The 24,891-nt window shown below is 41.5% G+C and overlaps 1 protein-coding gene across 6 annotated transcripts in view; it reads right to left on the reverse strand.

Annotated features, from left to right (window-relative positions):
* Positions 1 to 24,891, reverse strand: part of arhgap32.L (Rho GTPase activating protein 32 L homeolog) — a 207,277-nt gene that overhangs the window by 136,006 nt on the left and 46,380 nt on the right. For 3 of the 6 annotated variants that reach the window (XM_041568468.1, XM_018224473.2, XM_018224472.2), the window contains exon 1: positions 16,139 to 17,295. The exons of 1 other annotated variant lie outside the window; for it this stretch is intronic. In XM_041568468.1, coding sequence (XP_041424402.1) covers positions 16,139 to 16,248 — 110 coding nt within the window. In that variant the 5' untranslated portion in view covers positions 16,249 to 17,295. 6 annotated transcript variants of the gene reach the window in all.

Here is a 24,891-nt window from a genome sequence, read left to right on the forward strand (position 1 = left end):
TGTAACAGGGTTATTATTTTTATCATCATCAAGGCATAATTATAAAGCACCAACATATTCTGTGGCACTGAAGTTATGGATTCTAGGATTCATAAAGCCCCTATGAATCTGTGCACCACTTACTATGAGGGACTTCATCCCAGAAATGCTTTGTATGAGTCGGAGACAGACTATCCTGATTTCCTATGACTAACACTACTAGGATATGCAGCTCTGTACAAATGTACATCACAACCTTTAAGAATCAAACAGTATTGCACCTTGAATATGCTACAGTGATTAATATATATGGTTAATCAAGTTTAAGTTTAAATCAAATTTCTCTAGTTATGGGTTTTAATTCATTAAAGCTGACAATGAGTGCATGAGAAAAGCCTTTGCAAGTCATTATGGATTCCAGAGCACTTTCCCACGCTAACACTTTCCATCCCTAAAGTGATCTCCTGATGGTATCCAGCTATGAGCAGGAAACCATTCGCACATCCCAACTGCAGGGACACTGTGTACGAGCACTACAATAAGCTTTGTAAGTGTGGGAAGAAACTAGGAGTATGCAAAACAGCACTCTATTGTGCCACAGCCCGAGTACTTTCTTTCACCCAGTAATGCTTTATCATAGTTGAACAATGTGTTAACTTACATACCACCATTATGACTGGGCACAATTAAAATATCTGTGACGTAAATAATGTTATAAGAATATCAGTAAAGTAGTATATTTTTGCGATATTGCTGGTTACCAACTATTGCTACTGCATTTTCCACAATTTCAGTTTTTCAGATTTCTTACCAAAAAAAGCTTGTTTGCATCAGTAAATTATGAATAAACCAAACTTTAGCAGCACTGTCACACAACACTCTCATGACAACAAGTTGGGATGAGAGCAATCCAGCTGATCAACCACACATTGCAACACATGTGCAGCAATAGGTTTCCTAAATGCTAAGCAAGGTATTTCATTCATGTGCAGTATATATGAATAGTGATAAAGATAAACACGTCTTTCTAGCATATCTGAATGCATAATAGCCATCACTAATGCTACAGGTTCTACAGCTTTAAAATAAGAAAAGAATATATTGAATTTGGCACATGCAAAGTTTTGACACCCTGTCAACTAGGTTACGCCTGCTCAGGCAGAAATAACCAATTCTAAATCTGTTCTGCAATCTCCGTCTGCTTTTGCAGTGTCTTTGCACTTCTGATGTTTCCTTACATGCACTATAAGGCTTGGGAGCTCCCAACAATCCAAAAATATTTAGGCTGGCTGAATGTGAAGGCCACTCAAACGTTCAAGGCTGTTCTTGAGGTCTGCTCAGTTTTGTTGAAGTTTATATGTTTTCTTGTCTTTATTAAATTCATGAATGCATTGCTATTCACTGGTATCAATTCTTACTTCCCATGCAAACGAACAAAAATCCTCTCAGACAGATTGCATTACAGCTCTCCAGCTTGGAATGCAAACAAAGAGAAAAACATTACTAAACCATAAAAGTGAACATGGTCTTTGAATGCCATGGCTTACTTTGTACTACATACAGAAGGTGAAATTTAAAGGAACATTTAAACCTTGGAGCCTTATAGCACAAGTCCCTATAAAGCTCTCAAAGAAAATGGGGCTGAATCATGACTTGTAGTACAGATGTAGTAATCTGGGCCAAAGTCTGTAACCTTAAATAAAGGGTGCACTGAAAAAGAAGGCACTCAACTGTCAGTTTGCCTGTAATACTACTACCATAATTTTTTCCCCCAAATATATCTTGACTGGTAATGGTTAAATTGATCTATTTGCACTTTATCACTCAAAAGAAATAGAAGCAAATAGTCCAAACTAAAACTTGTGAAAATCTTAAACAATAACTGCTGTAATGAAGGGACTGTAGAAAACAAAAGTAATAGGTGGGCTCTCGTCTATAGATCTACCCATTTTCAGGCAAAGCATTTACTTAATTTTCCATATTTTGTCTTAATTCTAAAATACAAATGCCCTTCATGTTTCCATGCTTCTGGCAGATGAAATTGCTATAATAGATGGAAGATCAGAGATATTTAAAGACAAAGTAAAGCTTGTTCATGCCTTTTACACAGTTCACATTACTGAATATATAATTTCAGGTCAGTCTCTGACAGCTCCATTTATGTCAGACAGTCTCCCATTGATATCATCTGATCGGCAATACATGGAGACATATTACCTCTCTGTAGCATGAGGAATAACATGCTACATTTCTGTATGGGCACTATTTCACCAGACATCTTTTGGGCGAATAGATAACTATGGGCATGAAAAAGGCTATTATGTTGGACACAATTCGTTTTGGGGTATATGCTATCTAAACAGTAAGAACTGTGCATGAGTCCACTGCCACGTGTTACATATAAATTAGAAACCTGCAGTTTCTTACTTAAAACATTTATTTGTGAATTTCAACTACAGTGTAAATTCATATTAATACATCCAAACAAAGCTTTTAGCATAACACACCACAATGCAGTGTCTCTCCCCTGGTCTGCCTACCTCATGTTGGCCACTCCCTTCTAAGGCAGATTGAGTGGCCAACATGAGGCCTGCTTCTCCTGCCTCCTCTAAACTCCTTTCTCTAACAACTTAATTTTGTCTCTCTCAGTGAGCTGACTCACCTACCAACATCGAGGGTCATTCTCTTGATCTTATATTCTGCCACTTGTGCCACTCATCCAACCTTACCAACTGTCCTTACCCCCTATATTACCATCACCTACTCTCCTTTCAGATAACACTTTCATATGCACAGCCTCTCTCTCTTCCCACACATACAGAAACCTTAATGCCTTTGATCCACAACAATTATCAACAGTACCAGAACAACTCATCTCTCATATTAACAATCTTTCCTGTCCCAATATGGCAGATTCTCTCTACAATGCTCTTTCAACAGCTCGACTCCCATGCTCCTTCTACCACCCGTCACAGCCGACCAGCTAAGCCCCAACCCTGGCACAATAGTGTAACTCAGTACCTCAGTAGATGTAGTAGATCAGCTGAACGATGGTGGAGAAAGTCAAAAACTGATCCTGACTTCATCCTCTTCAAATTCATGCTCTCCTGCTGCAATCAAGCTCTATCATTAGCTAAAGAACAATACTTCTCTTCTTTAATCTCCATTTTGTTCTCTAAACTGCAGCGACTGTTTGCCACATTTAACTCACTCCTATGCCCCCCTCCACCCATTAATGTAACTGCCCAAGATCTTGCTAATTTCTTTAATAAAAAAAAAAATCCATCTCATTAGGCTGAGCATACCGTCTGACAATAATCTCAGACAAGCGTGCAGTCCACTCACATCCACTCTGCACTCCTTCACCCCTGCAACACTAGCCTGCTCAAAACCCACAACCTGCTCCCTTGACCCCATACCAGCTCGCCTCCTCTATTCAATCTCTGATCCACCCTCTCCTGTACTTACCCACCTATTCAACCTTTCACTCTCTACTGGTACTTTTCCATCCTTATACAAACAAACATTAATCACCCCTAGCCTCAAAAAACCTTCCCTTGATGCCAGCTCTCCGCTATCTATCGTCCAGTTTACCTTCTTTCACTCGCATCCAAATTACTAGAAAGGCTTGTTTACAAACGCCAGATCCAGCATCTCACTCAACTCCCTTGTCGACCCCCTGCAATCTGGCTTCAGCCCAACACACTCAACTGAAACTGCACTCACCAAAGTAAGCAATGATCTTCTACTAATCCTTCTAGATCTCTCTGCAGCCTTTGACACAGTTGACCACACACTCCTCCTAGACATTCTATAATCAGCTGGCATTTGGGACACTGCTCTTTCGTGGTTTACATCTTATCTGTCAGACCTCTATTATTTTTTATTATTTACATCGTATCTGCTTCTGATCTTCGCCTCGCTTCTCCTCTCATCACTTAAGCCCATTCTCGTCTACAAGACTTCTGCTTTTCTCTGGAACTCTCTGCCTCGAGCTGTCAGACTTTCTCCTTCTTTCAAGCACTCCTTAAAGACCTACCTGCTTGAAGTAGCTTATTCAATGTACCTTAATCAATCATTGCTGTATCAAAAATCACAAAATTTTTGTAAAATCCTAATGTCTCAATTGTACCCTAACCTTTAATTTGTAAACTCTAATTTGTAGGGCCCTCTAATCCTATTGTACTCTGTTACCCTTGTTTGTTATTCATCATTTATTCCCTCTTTGTTATAACTAAGATAAAGCACTGCGTATCTTTTAGACAGAAGAAACTGTGCAGATTTCTAATTTATTATGTTTGACATCAAGTCACTTCAGCCTTTATACATTACATTTTTGGCTAACTAACTAAATAAAAAACATATTTTATTTTGAACAGCCTATCAATTTAGCCAGCTTTTATTTTCATACTGAACAATTCCTTTAATAGTAAAACTGTTAAAAATTGCACATACCAATGTTTTGAATTTTGTAATTACAATCTCTTTTTGCAAACTGTTAAAACATTTACTGATACAGCAAGAAATAAGCTTGCACTACAACAATGTAATTTAAATATATAAAGCTATGTGAAATATTCACTCTCTTTGGATAATAGTAGAAGAAAAGCTGGAAATCCTATAACAAATCTTCAGATGTATCTGTGTATTTTGCATTTACCACTTTGAAACATATTGCTTACACCTATACACAAAAGAAAAGTCTTGGTGAAATAGTTTAGGTGAAATAAATGTGCCATAAATAGTACTACCAGCTGTGCTTCGGTGGTGGCAAGTATGAAATATGGCAAAGTAATGGACTGTGATTTATTTGTACTTTAAAAGAGAATGTTAGAGACAAATATGTTTTTATGGTGAGTGCATCAAAAGGCATATATTGGGTTATTTTTATTTTTTTAAATGCTACAGTTTTTGTGATATTAACACATATCTCTCTATTGTACTGTTCAGGCATAGGATCTAGAATGCTTGGGATCTTGGATTTTCTGAATAACGGATCTTTGCCTAATCTGAATCACCATAATATAAATCTGCTAAAAATAATTAAAAAATTATATAAACCCAGTAAGGCCAAAATGGATTCATGAAGCTTAGTTATGATTAAAGAGTTTGTCCACCTTTGAGATAACTTTTACTATGATGTAGAGAGTGATATTCTGAAACAATTTGAAATTGGTTTTCATTTTTTTATTTGTGGTTTTTAAGTTATTTAGCTTTTTATAAATCGCTCCATTTTGCAGTTTCAGTAATCTGGTTGCTAGGGTCCAAATTACCCGAGCAACCACGCATGTTTGAATATGAGAATGAGAGAGCATAAATAGAAAAGTAGTAATAACAATAAACTTTTAGCATTACAGAGCATTTGTTTTTTAGATGGCGTCAGGGATCGCCCCCCCCCCCCCATTTAAAAACTGGAAAGAGTCAGAAGAAGAAGAACAATTGAAAAGTTTCTTACAAATAACCATTCTATACCATAAACATTTACCACCTTAAATACAAAGTATTGTATTACTGTTAAAGAGAAAAATTATTTTTAATGGATTTGCTAAATGAGCTATGAGAGATGGCCTTCATGTAATTTGGAGCTTTCTGATTAACAGGTTTCCACATAAGGAATCCTATACCGCCTATCTCATACTATAAAAACATAAAATGAAACGAGCAGAGTTAAAAAATGGCATGTAGCACTGCTTTGTTAAACCACAGATATGGATGCTAGTAGGTACAACTAGAGAGAATAAAATAGAATCAATTAGCTCATTCGTTTAGACATGCTCAAACCTGCTTACATGTAAGAGCTCTACAGGAAATAAAAAATATTATTATTTATGCTTCCTTCTTGCATTAAAAGCCAACAAATGAACTGGTTACTTGCACACGCCTATATGAAGCGGCATACACTTACACAAGACATTTTTCATAAATCTCTTGCTTCAAAGAATTTGAATGTAGGAACTACATTTTTATGATGGCAAATTGATCTTCCAGCGGCTCAAATGTGATACCGGAGACTGGTGTAGAGAAAATGCTGCATGCATAATGAGCACTATTTTCTGTGTTCCACTGTGCATGACAGGCACCAGAGATCTCATGTATACAAGCCCCACATGAGCACATTCTAATTCTCTATTCTGCCATTTGAGCCCATTAATGTCAACGCTGCATCCTTTAGCACAGTAATATTGCTTTGCATTGCATTTTTTAAATAGAAACATGCTGCAGTTGTATGAATTTAACCCATGTCCAAAGCAAAATAAATATTGAGAAACGCATTCTAGAGATTGTCAGCAGGCAGGACTCTCACTACCTAATTTACCAATTTGTTTGCAAATTATGTATCCTACTGTACAGTGCTGCAGAAAATGTTGGGGCTATTTAAATATAATAAAGTATGCTGAATTTGCTAAATGTACTAACCTGCATGTTAAATATGCAAATAAAAGCAAAATATGCATTTTGAAAGATTCAACAAGCATTTCAGTTGTTGCACATTCAAATGCCTGTGGTAAGAGTTTTAAAACGGGGCAAATTCAATTTTTTTCCACTGTGTGGTTTAAAGGAACAGTAACATCAAAAAAAATAATTGCCCTGCACTGGGCTGTGTTTGCTTCAGAAACACTACTATTGATTAAATAAATAAGCAGCTGTGTAGCAATGGGGGCAGCCATTCAAAGGAGTTAGGGCTCATGTTACACAGTAGATAAACTCTGTAGCACAGGGGTGCCCAGGACGTCGATCGTTGTCTACCAGTAGATTGTGTTAATGTTTCTGGTAGACCGCAATCTGGGGCCCGGGCCACTGACTTGAAGAGAAGAGGAATGAAGGAGATGAGCAGCACAGCATGGAGGGAGGGGAGACGAGCAGCACAGCATGGAGGGAGGGGAGACGAGCGGCACAAAGGGAGGAGAGGGGAGACGAGCGGCACAAAGGGAGGAGAGGGGAGACGAGCGGCACAAAGGGAGGAGAGGGGAGACGAGCGGCACAAAGGGAGGAGAGGGGAGACGAGCGGCACAAAGGGAGGAGAGGGGAGACGAGCGGCACAAAGGGAGGAGAGGGGAGACGAGCGGCACAAAGGGAGGAGAGGGGAGACGAGCGGCACAAAGGGAGGAGAGGGGAGACGAGCGGCACAAAGGGAGGAGAGGGGAGACGAGCGGCACAAAGGGAGGAGAGGGGAGACGAGCGGCACAAAGGGAGGAGAGGGGAGACGAGCGGCACAAAGGGAGGAGAGGGGAGACGAGCGGCACAAAGGGAGGAGAGGGGAGACGAGCGGCACAAAGGGAGGAGAGGGGAGACGAGCGGCACAAAGGGAGGAGAGGGGAGACGAGCGGCACAAAGGGAGGAGAGGGGAGACGAGCGGCACAAAGGGAGGAGAGGGGAGACGAGCGGCACAAAGGGAGGAGAGGGGAGACGAGCGGCACAAAGGGAGGAGAGGGGAGACGAGCGGCACAAAGGGAGGAGAGGGGAGACGAGCGGCACAAAGGGAGGAGAGGGGAGACGAGCGGCACAAAGGGAGGAGAGGGGAGACGAGCGGCACAAAGGGAGGAGAGGGGAGACGAGCGGCACAAAGGGAGGAGAGGGGAGACGAGCGGCACAAAGGGAGGAGAGGGGAGACGAGCGGCACAAAGGGAGGAGAGGGGAGACGAGCGGCACAAAGGGAGGAGAGGGGAGACGAGCGGCACAAAGGGAGGAGAGGGGAGACGAGCGGCACAAAGGGAGGGGAGGGGAGACGAGCGGCACAAGGAGGGAGACGGCGGCACAAGGAAGGAGACGAGCGGCACAAAGGGAAAGGAGACGAGCGGCACAAAGGGAAAGGGAGACGAGCGGCACAAAGGGAAGGGAGACGAGCGGCACAAAGGAAGGGAGACGAGCGGCACAAAGGGAAGGGAGACGAGCGGCACAAAGGGAAGGGAGACGAGCGGCACAAAGGGAAGGGAGACGAGCGGCACAAAGGGAAGGGAGACGAGCGGCACAAAGGGAAGGGAGACGAGCGGCACAAAGGGAAGGGAGACGAGCGGCACAAAGGGAAGGGAGACGAGCGGCACAAAGGGAAGGGAGACGAGCGGCACAAAGGGAAGGGAGACGAGCGGCACAAAGGGAAGGGAGACGAGCGGCACAAAGGGAAGGGAGACGAGCGGCACAAAGGGAAGGGAGACGAGCGGCACAAAGGGAAGGGAGACGAGCGGCACAAAGGGAAGGGAGACGAGCGGCACAAAGGGAAGGGAGACGAGCGGCACAAAGGGAAGGGAGACGAGCGGCACAAAGGGAAGGGAGACGAGCGGCACAAAGGGAAGGGAGACGAGCGGCACAAAGGGAAGGGAGACGAGCGGCACAAAGGGAAGGGAGACGAGCGGCACAAAGGGAAGGGAGACGAGCGGCACAAAGGGAAGGGAGACGAGCGGCACAAAGGGAAGGGAGACAAGCGGCACAAAGGGAAGGGAGGAAGACCAGTGGCACAAAGGGAAGGGAAGAAGACCAGCGGCATAAAGGGAAGGGTGATGAGCGGCACAAAGGGAAGGGAGACGAGCGGCACGAATGGATGAGAGACAAATGGCACAAAGGGAGGGGAGGGAGAGGAGCAGCACGAAGGGAAGCAAGGGAAGGCAGGGAGACGAGCAGTGCAGCAGGAAGGGGAGACAAGAACAGCCTGAAGGGAGGGCTGCAGGCACGGAGGGAAAGGATACAGGAGGGAGAGCTGCAGGCACAGAGGGAAAGGACACAGGAGGGAGAGCTGCAGGTCATTCATAACAATAACTTTCCCATGAAAATCTAAGGCTAAGGCCACACCATACGGGGATCTTGTATTTTTTCAGGCTGAAATGAGTCATTCCACTAACAAAAGTAATTGTCAGAATCAGTTCTCTACATGCAATAGGTAGCAGCAAGGATTCAGACAGGTGACAGTGCTCAGCCCTGCTGATGTAACACCCCACGGAGTGAAATGGGCATCGATCATTGGATCATAAAGGCAAAACACATTTCAGAACTCCTTAGACATGCAGTTAATACAAGCTTGCACGATGGAAGTAACCACTGCATGAGCCACAATAAGCATTGAAAATTACTTTCACATGAACTACAGAACATCTTATAGCAAAAAAAACAAAAAACGTGATTTGAGGCTCAAAGTATCGCCATAAGTGAGCCAATGAAACTAAAATAAAAAACAAACTTTATAAAAGGTAGTTTTTCACCGCTGATAAATGTGTTCTGTCCACAGCTTACCAAAAATAAGAAATGCCCACTTTAAAAGTCATGTTTTTGCATGAATATTAAGCAAAGCAAGGTCCAGTTAATGTCTCCCCCTTATTTACATTCAGTTGATAAATGTATAAGTGTTATCTATGTTTGGGCCCTGGATGGCATTGGCAGAGTTTTGCCATTTGTTAGATATGCCTCTGTCCCAGCTAAAATCCATACAGACACACTTTGAAAAGGGGCACTTGGGAGTTTGAATTAGTTTTCCTTGTTGGTCATTACCAGATTCACTTCATTGTTTCAGCTAATATGGACGATTAGACAGAGTTAATTGACACTGACTGCAACTCAATTTCTAGCAGCCATTTTTCTGGTTCAGCGACTTGACAGAACATGGGGACGCAGAGTATAGGGCGTCTGCTTTAATACATGTCTGGTCAGAGTGGTGACATGGGAAAAGTTAAAAGAAAAATGATCCCTTTGAAAAGAAAGGAACCATAAGAAAATAAACTGATATGCAACCATATTTTTCTCATATTTTGGTTATTATGCTACAGGCAATGACATTTTCTATACAGGCATCCGGGGGCTTGTGTAACTATGTGGTTGGGCTCATGTGCAGGATAGTTGGGGTTTTCTGCTGAATGGTAAGATGTTGGTAGAGGCGGAGGTCTGATTGCCTAGGGCAGCAGCAGATCTAAAAATATAGGCCGGGCTATAGGGTCACAATCCAATTTAAAAATGCGCTGTGATCTGACCAGTAAAAATAACCCATGCAGTCAATATTATTTACAGGGGATATACATTTCTTTTACAGAAAAATTGTCAAGCAACCCGATTATGCCGTTCAATTGAACACCACTCAACTTTATTTCTTAAAGTTAACAGCAATTTCCCATAATTAGTAGCAGGTACCTCATCAGTACACAAAAATATTCCAAAGAACTAAACAACGATTTCTCTTTACACTTAGGTGAGGCTGAAGGAAGGGACAGGCAATGACCACTAATAACCTGTAAAATAAATCCTTATAATACAAAAGGACATAAATATGCTACATAATATACCCATATACATTGTGCTCAAAAGATGCAACGTGTCATGACTTCCGGAAACATATATGCTCCTGTGGCCTTGTGCCTTCACATGTTCATGGAACTCATTTGTAATATTCTAATATTTTGCAAAAGTGAGTGTCAATAATGTAATTAACCTTAGGCAGGCCTAGGTTAAAATAAAAGGAAAAAGGGGACCCTTGGTACATTATTCCAAATACTAGATATAACCAACAAGCTTGTAAAAAAAGTAAAAAGAGTAAAATATTTTGACTTTCTTGCTTGTGTGATGAAAAGTCATGATTTGTTAGATTTGGAATGGTTTCGCCAGGCACTTCGATTTAGCTGAATCTGAATCCTGCTTAAAACTGCTGAATCCTGGATCCAGTGCATTCCTAATGAAAACTGAGAACAGAGAGAGAACAAAGTCAAAACGTCCCTGCTCACCTGCCGCTGCTTCCTGTTGAAAATAATGGGAAATGCCATCCCTATGGCAGATGGAGGAAGTGAACTGAATGCTTCAGTGTCCACATGTATATATGTAGAGATGTTCAGCATGCATTATTCTTTTGACTGCACAGAATAAGATACACAATATACAGCATCACAAATAGTCTGGCTAATTTACATAGCTGCCTTTGTAGAACTAGAACTATTATTTAAATGTGTATAGATATAAATGCTGTACTGTATTGTGTACACTGAACTTATGGCACAACCAGACTGATTCAGCAGCCCCCAACACTAGAGATTCAGGCATTTACAGAAGTCCACAAATACTCTCCATCTAAAACCATCAAAAGGCCATCTTTTGAGAAGCACCACAATGGGACAGGGGGATGCAGGGACTGATCTGCTTTACAAATGCTCATAACAAGTGAGCTGAAGCAATCGCTCATGATGCCCATGTACGTGCCCCAACACAGCTGCCAGCACCGAAAGATAGAGCACTTTATAATATGGTTCCCGTATCTGAGATGCAGGTGTTTTAGTGTGCACTTTCAGTGGTGGGTGAAACAGTTCTCAAGTAACAGATGCCCTTTAAACATCAGACATTTACTTTGCTGATGCAGTGTGTGGTATTACCATGTCTAGTCATGAACTAAAGAAGTATGATATATATGATTTACATTATGTTTTGGGCTTCTGTACAAGCCCAAGGGAACCCCCTTCCTTTAGCATTTAAAGCAATACCGAAACATTCCTCTAAAAATCATAGCAACGTGTCAGTATCAAGTATGTGCTGCACCCACAATAATTCCCCTCAAAGTGGTCCCCAGCCCCACGAACCTTGGTGCAGCAGACCGGCTGAAGCTACTAACAAATCTATAGGCTGTTTTCATTCGTAATTAGCCTATGGAAAGATTGCGCCTCTCCAGCTTCACTGAAACAGCACCAAAGAGCTTTAAGCAGTGTCGGAGGGTCGGGTTCATACAGGTTCGCGGGGGTGGGGGCGGCTATGAGGGGGGCTTTGAGGTGAATTATTGTGGGTGCAGCATGTACGGACACATTCCTATGATTTTTATAGGAACATGTCGGTATCGCTTTAAGAGCTGTGCCTCCAAAGATCCCCCTATATCTTCTTTTCTGCTGATTCACTGCATATGCTCTGGGCTGCTGTCACTTACTGAGCTTAGGAACTGGCTTAAAATATACAGTACACATAGAAAATGAATGTTACAATATAAGCATCATCAATAATGAATACAGATAATTACTACATGGCAGCACAGAAACAGCACAATTAGAATAAGAATTTAATAATCAGCCATGTAGCATCAGCTTGTATTACAGGCCAATCATTTTCTGCTTGATAATTTGCAACAAGCCTAAGCTTAGCTTCTCAACAGGTGCTCAGAGCCCACTGAGCATGTGATTGTCACTAACACTTTCCAAGATGGTGACCCCCTGTGACAAGTTTGAAGTCCTGGATAATTACTGCAATTGAGAAGCTAAAACTTTAGCTTTGTGCATTAAGTTCAGTATATTAAAAAAAATAGCATTTTTAGCCATATTCATTTTTAGTGTTTACTTCTCTGAAGTCTTCATAAAAAAAAAAAGTTAGATGCCTATGAGTTTAGGAAGGGATCTAATAAGATTGCCAAACAATTGGACATCAATCATTCCACTGTCCAGAGGATCCAACTTCAAACAACTGCCATCCCAGCATAATAAGATCAACTGCGGAACCCAAGACAAAACCTATAGAAAGGTTGCTCTCACCAATACTGGTGTCAATGTGCATGAGTCTACACAAACTAGATGTAAATGGCAAGTGTGCTAGGAGAAAACTTTTGTTGTCCAAAAAGAACACAGAAATGTTGCCCATGATCACCTAGTTAATGACTTTTGGAACAATGTGTTACTCAACATAGAAAGCAAAAATAGTTATTTGGTCCAAGCTCCAGAATAGGTATTTGGCAAAATTGAAAGACAGCATTTCACCAGGATCTGATAGCAGCTAATGTACACTAATGGAGATGTCATGGTTTCAGGTTGCTTTGCAGCATCAGAACTTGGGCAGCTCCTCGTCACAAGATTCACTATGAATTATTAATTGCTTCCGAGAGTGCTTGAAGATAATGTGAGTCCATCTGTCAACAGATTAAAGCTCAACCAAAAGCAGACCATGCAACATTGCAATGGCCCTAAACATTCCAATAAATCCACAAAGAAATGTCTGCTTTTGGAATGGCCAGGGGAAAGCTCCTATTTAAATCCCTTTGTGAAGCTTTGAGGGATTGAAAAATGACTGATCATGCAAGAAACCACTCAAATATCACAGTTAAAAAAAGAATTGTCACAATTTGATATCAGAGAGTAGAAGAAAGGATGTCTTGAGGTTGTTTTTGACAAAGGGCCAATACCAGGTATTGAGCCAAGATTGCACTAATGCCATTTCCTTCTATGTTAAAAGTTATCAGTTTATAATACACAAAAGCCATGAATATCCTGTAAATTATATCCTTATAAACGGTGAGTTCTGATGTCATCAGTTATAAACGGTGAGTTCTGATGTCATTTCTGTCACATGACTCATTGAAATTTGTGTATTATAATAAATAAAGTACCCCCAGTTGTAAAATATGAGGATATTAGAAGTTACCTCGGAGTTCCATGACCTGTATAAAAACACTCGGCCTTCGACCTCGTGTTTTTATGTGGTCATGAAACTCCTCGGTAACTTATAATATCCCTATATTTTACAAAAGGGGGTAATTTATTCACTATATATTTTGTGGCATTGGGCTTGCACCCTCAGCTGCACTGTGACACTGACCCCCCCCCCTTTCTTATTTATTTTAGGAGCTAAAACCATACAGCAGACCTCACAACCATCCAGGTACTGGATACATTAAATGCAGCTGGGGGGAATGGGTGGCTTATTCAGAAGGCCTTAGTTTCAATTTTCTTTGAACTGATGTAAAAAAGCAGCTATGCTGTCCCTTATGGCTATGCAAGCAACATTTGCTAGACCAAACTAAATCTGGTTATCCATCCTAAAACAACATATGCAGCAATAAGTATGTCTAAGCAGGATTATCTGCAAAAAGTTTGGATGCATTGTATTTATACATTGGCCTTATAGAAACTTACACCAACTCCCATTTAAACAAAGTTTTCAGGTGGGCACAGAAATATGCCTCTAACCTTTACAGGTTCGAAACAACATCTAATAAGACTATTACTGGATCATACAAGAAGATCACATTACATTACTGGAACCCCTTGAACTACATTGCAGCTGCACCTGAACTTTGACAGTGTGATCTGACTTGGACTGTCAGACTAGCTCCAGCATACCGCAACTTTCACCTACCAGATCAAGTTGCATCACATTGTTAGAATTCACATCTGAATGTAAAACAATTCAGTGGGTTTTTCGTTCTGCGATCTGTTTAGCTTGGTGCAATTCTAACTGGTCTGATTAAAATCGGATGGTCAGCCATAAAGATGTACTGGGCCTCAACATAGCATGCTCTAAAATACAAAAGGTAAAAATACACAAAAGTAAAATTCAAGTTAAGTGTGACTAATCTGGCCAAATATACTACAAACAAAGGTAAGGTTTGTCTGCTTAATATCTCAATTAGCGATGCACCGAATCCAGGATTTGGTTTGGGATCCTGCCTTTTTAAGCAGGGTTCGGATTCGGCCGAATCCTTCTGCCCGGCCGAACCGAATCCAAATTTGCATATGCAAATTAAGGGTGGGGAGGGAAATTGTGTGACTTTTTGTCAGAAAACAAGGAAGTAAAAAATGTTTTCCCCTTCCCCATTAGGGTTCGGATTCGGCCAAATCTTTCGCAAAGGATTCGGGGGTTTGTCCGAATCCAAAAAAGTGGATTCGGTGCTTCCCTAATCTCAATCAATGCCACTCAGCACTGACAATTTAGCAATGATTTTATTATGAAATAAAGCCCTTTTCTATATCATTTCAAATTGGAACGTTGGTGTAGAGATGAACAGGTATGTTTTTCTTGGTTTAAATCCATACTCAAAACTGGCGTGCATGCATTCCTCTCCAAGGAAATGTACTGCAGTACTACTCACTGGCTGGATTGAAATCACCTTTAAATGCAGGCGTGCAAGACTTATTGGGACTTGTACCCCTTTTTTAAAGTGATTTATCAGAAGGGCCTCACAGCATAAACAGCCAGTAAGCAAATATACTTAAAAGAAAATGTATTCAGCGTAGGAATGCAAGAGATATTAAAAAAAAAAAATCTACCCCATTTGTTGCAAAATATTTTTTGTGAAAAGCAAATACATGCACAAAGTACTCATTGAATTAAGCTTTAATCATTCCAAATGCATTTTGGCAGTTTATATTTGTAACAAACTCATGCAAGAGGGGAGCTATATGATTTAGTGTTTCACTGGGTGGATTCCACAGTTTATGGCACAGAATTGCAGCCTAAGCAGTTAACAATAGGAAATGCATTGCCTACAATTAGGGTTGCCACCTGGCCGATATTTTACCGGCCTGGCCGGTAAAAATGATGTTTGATCCCAATGTTATTAATAGGGAAAAAAGACAAATATATAGGAAGGCCGGTATTTTTTTTCCAGAAAAGGTGGCAACCCTACCTACAATTAAAAAAAAAAAAAAAGGACATTTCTTCCTAAAATGTTTAGGCCAAAGAGAAGATAGCAAGGCTAATAGGCAATGAAGCCTGCCTGCTGCACTACATATCATATCACTGTACACCATAAATCCCAACATGCAATGTACTGTTGGCTTCACATCTGCCTAGACTGTAGGACAAAGGAGAAGTGCTGCAACTAATTATAGGACATTGGCTCCAATTGATCAAAATCATATTCAAGAAAACTAAGCAGTGACTTCATGATCCACTGACGCCTCACATTAGGTGAAGGGATACACTAAAATCGTCATCTGATACCAAGACTGGGTGAGGAGATTCAGAAACACCCCCAATCCAACCTAAACAGTGGTATTAGCCTCATACACAATAATACCCCTTGAGGGGCAAGGACACATGACTCGCGGGGTAAACCAAGTTGAGGCTAGGGTGGGGGAGGCGATAACTGAGTGAATGGTGACCTTGTTGACTTCTCGCCCAAGTGACGCGTTATATTGTAGGTGCGAACTGCCCACACATAATAAACACGCAGCTCGTGAAAAGGTGTTGTGTAAACACGAGGGAAGCCACCATTCAGAGTTAGCCCAACAGAATAGCAGACAAGCACCACATTCCCAAAGATCAAGTCCCGGCAGGGAAACGCCACAAGCTGCAGTGTAATTGTCCTGCACCTTTGCACTAGAAAGCACAAGCGTAGCCGGGCTCCGGGTCAGTGAGCTCCATTAGAGGCTGCAGAGACAGTAGCGATTAACAGCGCGGCTCATAGAGCAGAGAGAGGGCGAGGTGTCCAGCCACTACTGACCTTTCTAATTCGTCCAGCTTGGATCCCGTTACCATCCTGCCAGAAGTCGAAGGAACTGCGTGGATACTGGGAAAAGCAGCAAAGGCAGCAGCATCGGTCCCTCCCTCCATGCTGCAAGATCACTGCACGAGCAGCTTGAGATAGCGAGAACGCGGAGAAGACAGGGAATCGACACTGAATGGGAAGGTACACGGCTGTGCTGCTGAAAACCTGTGAGAGAAATCCAAGAGCCGAAGCGGAATATCCTATCCATGCGGGGTCATTATTCCTGCTCACCTCTGTACCTGCTTAATACTCGCCGAACAAGAAGCCAATTAGAGCCGGGCGCTGAAGGATGGGAGGACGGGCTGCACTAGCACTGCGGAGTTCCCTTACTGAGGTGGCCACAAGCCCGGCTGCTTCAGCTGTTCCTTTGCAGCCAAGGGGAGGGGAAGAAGCACAAGACAGTGTCAGAGGGAGGGAGGAGGGGAAGGCTTGGCTTCTCGGGGCATATTGTTCTCCTATTTCAACTTGTGTGAGCTTCAAACGGTTCATTGAGCTATCGCTCACGCACACACGGCTTTCTTCTCCCTCACAAAGGGATTGGACTCTCCCACATTGCTCGGTGCAGGTTGATGATGGGCAGGAAAGCAGGGGGGGAGGGTGACGCTCTGTTAGCGGCAAAAGCGCTGGGAATCTCCGCCTCGGAGCTGTCGGACTGTATTTCCTATTGGAAACGTGTCAATAGATGGGAATGAGGGGGAGGCACCGGCAAATAACGCATTTCCCGCGCAAAGGATTCGGGTTGAAAGTGAAAAATGGCATCAGCAAATAGACTAATAGTGGCTGTATGTTATACATAGTGGCCCAGACTGACAGCTGGTATAAAGATAGATTTCCACGCAAGTCGGGTGTGATCTGGCAGTGAGTCAGTGAGTGTATCAGCAGCACAAGTCTGGCCAGGCACATGTTTTACTGCTTTCCACTTTAACCCCCACAGACCTGTGCATTTCTCCACATGGATGGCTATTTTCTCATGTGTAGGGTTGCCACCTTTTCATTTGTACCGGCCAGGTGGCAACCCTACTTGTGTTCCATGTGGCTTACCTGCTGTACAGCCGTGAGTAACACTTTACTGCTATAGAAATAAAACAGAATAATTACACTGACGACACAATTACATAAAAAAACAAGTGTATATATACTCTGAAGTAATAAGCTATTGGAGCAATTAAGAACGTTCCTTTCATTAGTGTTTCACTGTATACATGCGGTAGGTTTCAGCCCTAAAATGCCTGGGCTGGGGCAAAATCTGCCATACGTGCAGTGACAGGCGAGCGCCATTCCTGTTACCACTAAGAGACACTGTGTGGCATCAGGTGTTACTCATACAGGTGGCTGTTTTTGGTGGTCTGATTTACAAACATAAGGGTTAAAATTAAAAAGTGCAGTTGCCAATAGCAACTAATTATCTTTGCTTTCATTTGTTTCCTTGAAGTAATCGGTTCAAAGCTTATAGCTGATTGGTTGCTAATGCAAACTGCACTTGTGCAATTTCACGCCCCAAACCTTTTGTGTGTACTTCTAAGAACACAGCAACACATTAGAGAACTGATTAACATATCATGTTTCTAAGGGTCTGGCCACACGGGCAGAGTCGCCAGGCGACAAATCTCATCTTCTTCGCGGCGACTAATGTCCCCAATCTACCTTCCCCTTCCTTCCGCCGGCTAAAATGTTTCCTCGTAAGGCAATTACGGGCAACTTTGGAAAACAAAGCGCTCAGAGTGCCTGCCCCCAGCCAATTTTCATTTTAGCCGGTGAAAGGCAGACCGGGAAGATTAGTTGCGAAGAAGAGGAGATTTGTCGCCTGGCGACTAATCTCTCCGAATCTGTTCGTGTGGCCAGACCCTAAATAGTTATGTACTCAGAATGCAGAGATCAGCAGTGAATAGAATAAAAATGATTGTCTCTCAGTTTTTATTGTGTTCAATGTTGATCCTCCTTCGATTGGGAAACATTTCATACACTGCTGTGCTGTGTAGTAGAATGTATAGAAGCAAATGGAACATTCATTTAAAAAATGGGGTTGTACCCTAACATTTTGCTTTGATCATAAAAACCTTCCTTAACACTTCCATTCCGAAGATGACAATAAAATCAGCTGGAAGAACCTTTTTTCCACTTGCAAAAACCCTAATAGCGGTATTATACTAGTGCTTTTGTGCATATGTTTATGTTTTGTTTAACTATAACAAAAGCCGCCACCACCATAGGCGATATAAATAAAGGATTTGTTCGCACAGAGTCTTTAAACAAGAGCGCTTCTGAAACGCGTAAGGGTAAGGTCACACTGGGAGATTCGGGGAGATTTATTTGCCCGGCGACTAATCTCCCCAAACTGCTTTCCCCTGCCTTCCACCTGCTAGACTGAAAGATCACCAGCAGAATGGCACTTGCGGTGCTTAGTTTTCCGAAGTTGCCTCATGAGGAAACTTCTGGCGACTTCGGAAAACGAAGCGCCGTGAGTGCCATGCCGCTGGCGATTTTTCATTCTAGCAGGCGGAAGGCAGGGAAAAACAGTTCAGGGAGATTAGTCGCCCCAAAGAAGAGGCGATTAGTCGCAACTAAATCTCCCCGAATCTCCCAGTGTGACCTTACCCTAAGGCTGGTGACGTCTCTGTAGGGCGCTCAGTCAGTGAACACAAGTAAAGAACGCTGCAAGGAGTTTCAAAGGTTTATCAGAGCGCTCAGGTTTAAAAAATCTGTGTCGACAGTTCACTGGGGAACAGTTCCCAACAGGACATGTCATAGATATGCATTCAAACTGTGAATGCCATGTGAGTGCATTTTAATAATTGTTTTTTAAAATAAAAAAGGTAATTTTACACTATTGATGCTGCATTATCCTACAGTTCGTATTGGGAGGCAAGCTACGTCATTGATGAGACTTATACATGCAAATTGAAAACTCTCTGTTTGTTAGTACCCATCTGAAAGGCTTATTCGCCTATGATAGTGGTTAGGCTGGAAGGGTCTACACATAGGGGCAGATTTATCAAAGGTCGAGGTGAATTTTCGAATGAAAAAAATTCGAATTTCAAGCTATTTTTTGTGTACTTTGGCTAGGGAATATTCCAAATTCGATTCGAATTTGAAAAAAATGAGAATTCGAATATAGAAATTTATCATGTACTGTCTCTTTAAAAATTAGACTTCGACCATTCCCATCTAAAACCTGCCAATTGCTGTTGTAGCCTATGGGGGACCTCCTAGAACATATTTGGAGTCAATTGGTGGACTTTGAAAAATCAAAGGGTTTTTTTTAGGAAAAAACTTAGAATCGAATTTGATCGAATGCGCTACTCCTTCGATTCGTACGATTTGAATTCTTCCGAATACAGACCTATCAGATAGAAAACTGACCTATTCAACCAAAAAAAACTTCAACTTAATTTTGGTTGGTCTTTCTGAATTAGAATTAAGAAGTTTTTTCAATTCAAAATTTGACCCTTGATAAATATGCCCCATAGTGTGGTGGATTTAACCAATACTCTTCAAGCACAAAAGGGGTGACATATAAAACAATATTACCCTGTATATTTGTTTGTTGTGTCCTTTGGCACTGGCTTTTGTTATAGGTATTGTGAATTGGACTTGAGGGGATACAAGTAAAACCGGATAAGTACTGTAAATACAATTGAACCTTGGGATTTTATACATTTTGGACACATATGTTTTATTTAAGACATATGCGGGGAAATGTAATAAAAGTCGTAAAGAGCAAAACAATTGTAAAGTAAAAAAAAGGGATCAGCGCCCGTGGCAACAGAAACCAGAAACCAATATAGTGTAATAAGTTCAAATCATATGGGGTTCCACCCATTGCTTCTGATAAATTATCCCCTTTTTCTTATATGTACAACCTTTCACTCTTAAAAATATAAAAATGGAAGGAAAAGGGTATTCAGATGAGTGTTAAAAAAAATGTTAAAATATTAAGGGGCCGATTCATCAAGGGTCGAATATCGAGGGTTAATTAACCCTCGATATTCGACTAGGAACTAAAATCCTTCGACTTCGAATATCGAAGTCGAAGGATTTAGCGCAAATGCTGCGATCGAACGATCGAAGGATAATTCCTTTGATCGAACGATTAAATCCTTCGAATCGAACGATTCGAAGGATTTTAATCCAACGATCGAAGGAATATCCTTCGACCAAAAAAACGTAGGCAAGCCTATGGGGACCTTCCCCATAGGCTAACATTGACTTCGGTAGCTTTTAGCTGCCGAAGTAGGGGGTCGAAGTTTGTTTTAAAGAGGCAGTACTTCGACTATCGAATGGTCGAATAGTCGAACGATTTTTAGTTCGAATCCTTCGATTCTTAGTCGTAGTCGAAGGTCGAAGTAGCCCATTCGATGGTCGAAGTAGCCCAAAAAACACTTCGAAATTCGAAGTTTTTTTACTTCGAATCCTTCACTCGAGCTTGATGAATCGGCCCCCTAATGTTAAAACATTTATGTGTTTGATCCAAAGCCCCTCCACGAATCGGCCAAATTGCCTACTTACAAAACACTGGTGTGGTGTCTCGCATGTAGTGAGTCCTTGCACAGGTCCCCCCAGGCCGCACAGTTCCTTCAAAACTCAAGAATAAAAGCCAAGATAGTGTAAATCTATTTTATTAATAAAATGTTTTAAAAGATTAATTGCACAATTTATTCCTTGGGGCAAATCGCATATAGTCCAATTTGGTAGCTGCAATGTTCCAGAGGTTGGTCCTGCCAGCTTATTTCGGATCCTCCTCGTGGTACTTCCAGCAGAGCATGTGCAATCTTCCCTTCACAAAACGTTTTTGTGGATCCTATCAACTTCTTCAGAGGCTTTGGATCAAACATAAATATTTTGAACACTCATCCATATATTTTTAACACTCATCTGAATACCCTTTTCCTTCCAACTATATTTTTAAGAGTGAAAGGTTGTACATATAAGAAAAAGGGGAACACTCTTGTAATAATTTATCCCAAGCACTGGGTGGAACTCCATGTACTTATTACACTATAATGGTTTCTGTTGCCTGAGGCGCTGATCCCTTTTTTTACTTTTTGGAGATTTTTGTAATTTTATTTTGAGACTGCAAAGAGATCGGCAAGAAACAAAAAAAAAACTGAAGGACTAGCATTTTAACTTTTTGTGTTTTATAAAATTCGCAGACCTTCTTCCACTGTCGGAGGTGGTCGCTTAACAGTTTCCGGTTTCGCAAAAACTGTATAAAATTTGTGCAAAGTAAAATTTGTTTGCGCAAGGCATAACTTTTCCTATTGTGAATAGTTTTTCCGTTACCGACTTTTATTACATTCCCCCGATGGAAGTTGAATAATCTAAACAGGGTTCTTTCGTTCTGTAATGGTTAATAGACAAAACGTTTATTTATTTGTCCCTCTGTTGATATATAGCACAATTTTTTAAAACCAGGCCAAGGTTTCGTACTGATAAGCCTTAGGCACAAATTTGCAGCAGAGAAGAAGCATAGTGGCATGGCAGTGTAACTTCATTTTTGGGTGAGTAGTCACATGGAATGAGAAATAACATAATTTTAAGATTTACGTACATTAGACTTACCAGCTCAGTGAAATGTACATTTATTTCTGTCAGTGTAAGGTGGTAAAGCACAGAGACAATGTGCAGAACACGTTTTACATACTGAATGGCAGCTAGGCATACACTAGCTCTTATTATGTTTTGGACAAATGTCTGCACTGCCTGTAGAAACAATCACTTTGAAAATCGTATCTGCTGTATATAAATGCAGGAACTTCTATTCAGGGGATAGTAAAGTATAAACAAAAATTACATTTTAGTAGAAGTTAATAATATAAGCAGTCTCTGAAGAAAAAAAAAAAAAACTTGTTTTTAAATAGCATAGGTTGCATTAAAGATATCAGTCTGCTAGTTATATACAGGGAGTCCCTGTGTTACAAACATCCGACTTACATACAGAGGCTATTATAGAGAAAAAATACTTGGTGCCTTTCTATTCTACCAATGAATGATCAATCTCATATGAGTATCAACAATTAAATGAATATATATATATATATATATATATATATATATATATATATATATATAAAGTCCAAAAATAAAAGGAAGCACTCACGGCATAAAGGTTGTTAGAAGTCCTTTACTGAATCATATAGACATCTACGCATTTCGGTACCTCAAGGGACCGTCATCAGGATGTGATATACTGTGTGTGTGTGTGTGTATATATATATATATATATATGTAGGATATAAAGTGATGGCACTCACAGGATTTGATGAGACAACAAATGGAGATAAAAAAAGAAAAAAGTTTATTGATCCAACGTTTCGGTCCCACACAAGGACCTTTTTCAAGGAAACACAGTGCAGTAACAGAGTACACAATTTACAGCCAAAGAGAGGCTATGTGAACAAAAAGAACCACACCCACATTGATGACATCATCAATGACAACACACCGTGGAGTTAAAAACACTTACTGGTTATAACAATGGGCCCTGAATGCTGCTACCCTTATAAAGGCCAACTCACACAACATGGGGGCCCCTCATTCAGGGTCTTTAAAAGGCCGACGGACACTGGCAACAAAATGCCTGGCACAGTAGAGGTGGGCGAGCCACTAGTGGGCATCAGACTGGGGCAATACACATGCACTATTCCCCTCCCCTAGGGGGTTGTAAAAGACCCGTGACCTGAAGTTAATAAATGTATCCATAACCCTTGTCATGGCAGTATGAACCCTCGGTGCCTGCATTTTAGGCCTACCGTGTAAAGGGGTAAATGCCAGTGTGGCCCCAACGGACCACCACACAATATAGGTTAGGTCAAGTAGGTCATAGAGCAAACTGTGTTTGCCATCCGTCCCTGCCCACATACATGTGTACTACATAGTCCGAAATCTTCCCCATCCCCGCCAAGGGTGTGTTTGGAGTGCCCTGTCCAACTTACAGCAACAGGAGCCAATTACATGTGTTCTAAACCAGAAAAGTGTAGAGACAGTGGTGTGGGTTGAACGGGCAGTGAAGCAAGCAATACGAAAGATGGGAGGTCCACCTCAGAACCTGTAAATAGCAATTATACAAAAACTATACAAAAAATATGCACACAATGGGATGCATTATAGTCCAACAATACAGAATTACAGATGGTAGTCCAGTTAAATTGGACTAGTAGTGTCCATAATTAGATGAAGCATCCAAGTGGTAATGACTCGTTGAGACCCCTAGGGGTTTAAGTGTCCAGTCTGAAAATCCATCGCGACTCTCTGCGTAACAATGCACTGTCCCTGTCTCCACCTCTATTCAGAGGTGGCTGGTGGTCAATCGCCATATATTTGAATGTTGGAAGCCCGTGACCATGAAATAAGAAATGTCTAGCCACTTGTGGGTGGCCTTACCATCCTTCAGGGCTTTGCTAATGGCAGAGCGATATTTATATATATATATGTCTCTTATATGTCTAATGGTGGCCATATACGGGCAGATAAAGCTGCCGATATCGGTCGTTTAGACCAATTTGACAGCTTATCTGCCCGTGTATGGGGGCTTCCGACTGGTCTTCCCGATCGATATCTGGCCAAGATATCGATCGGGAAGGTTTGATTTTTAACCGACCGACCCGTCAGAGCCCCTTGGCGTACGGCCGAACGTTCGAATTACCCCCGATATAGCCATTAGTGGCATATCGGGGAAAGATCCGATCGTTTGGCGATGTAGCCAAACGAGCGAATCTTTGAGTCTATGGCCAGCTTAAGGGCCAGGGCAAACAGAGTGTTGGCTCAGATGCTTTCAGTGTGAGGTGTTTTTTTTGCAGTCTGAGAGAAGCGGATCTGCTCCTATCCCCCGCTCCGTCGATTTGCACTAAAAAGTACAGCTTCCTCTTTAGTGCAAATACATGGAGCAGAGTGCAGGTTGGCCTGAAAACGTAAAAAACAGACATTTTTGGATTGATCTCTGATCCACTCTGCCAAAGACTCTTTCTTTCACAGTAGTTGCATTCTGACCATCACATATTCCAAATAAAAACACAGCGGCACAATGTATAACCCATAATCTTATCAACATTCCTCCCAAAACAAGTGTAATCTCACAGCAGAACCTATATATTTGGACTAAAGTTTTCCACAGTTGAGTACAAACAATATCCTGTTACCGACGCCCTTTTGATTGAACTGTCAAAAGTACAACCAGTTACAATAATTAAATACTGTATTCATGGGAAGTCAACAAGGTACCTACGCTCCAGAGAGAGCCTGGAAGCATTCATTTGGCATCCACAATAGTGTGCAAAACACAGCTGATTCAGTCTGTTTTTGCACTTTATACCTTTATACATGCCTTGCATGTAGGGAATGTCCCATTCCAAGTTCCACACAGGCTGCTGCCACATTGCAAAGAAATTTGACTAAACTGGAGAACCAGGCAGCACATTCGCTAATGAAGTTCATTGTTGATAAATTCAATGTTGTTCACTTTAAAAGAAATACCTCCTTAAATGATATGGATTTGATAATTTTTTTTAGCATAAAAAGATCATTAATTCAAAGAATTAATGCATTGGTAATTTTTCCCTCTATAGATCCTTGGGAAGGCCTCATCTTAAGTATACAATGCAGTTATGGGAAAGTGTTCAGAGACGTGCAACTAAACAAGTAAATGGTATGGAACTATCAAACTACAGTATATGGAAAGACTATTAATGTAATTGTCTTCTTTGGAGAAAAGG

This window comes from Xenopus laevis, chromosome 7L, assembly GCF_017654675.1.
Source record: "Xenopus laevis strain J_2021 chromosome 7L, Xenopus_laevis_v10.1, whole genome shotgun sequence".
Taxonomy (NCBI): domain Eukaryota; kingdom Metazoa; phylum Chordata; class Amphibia; order Anura; family Pipidae; genus Xenopus; species Xenopus laevis.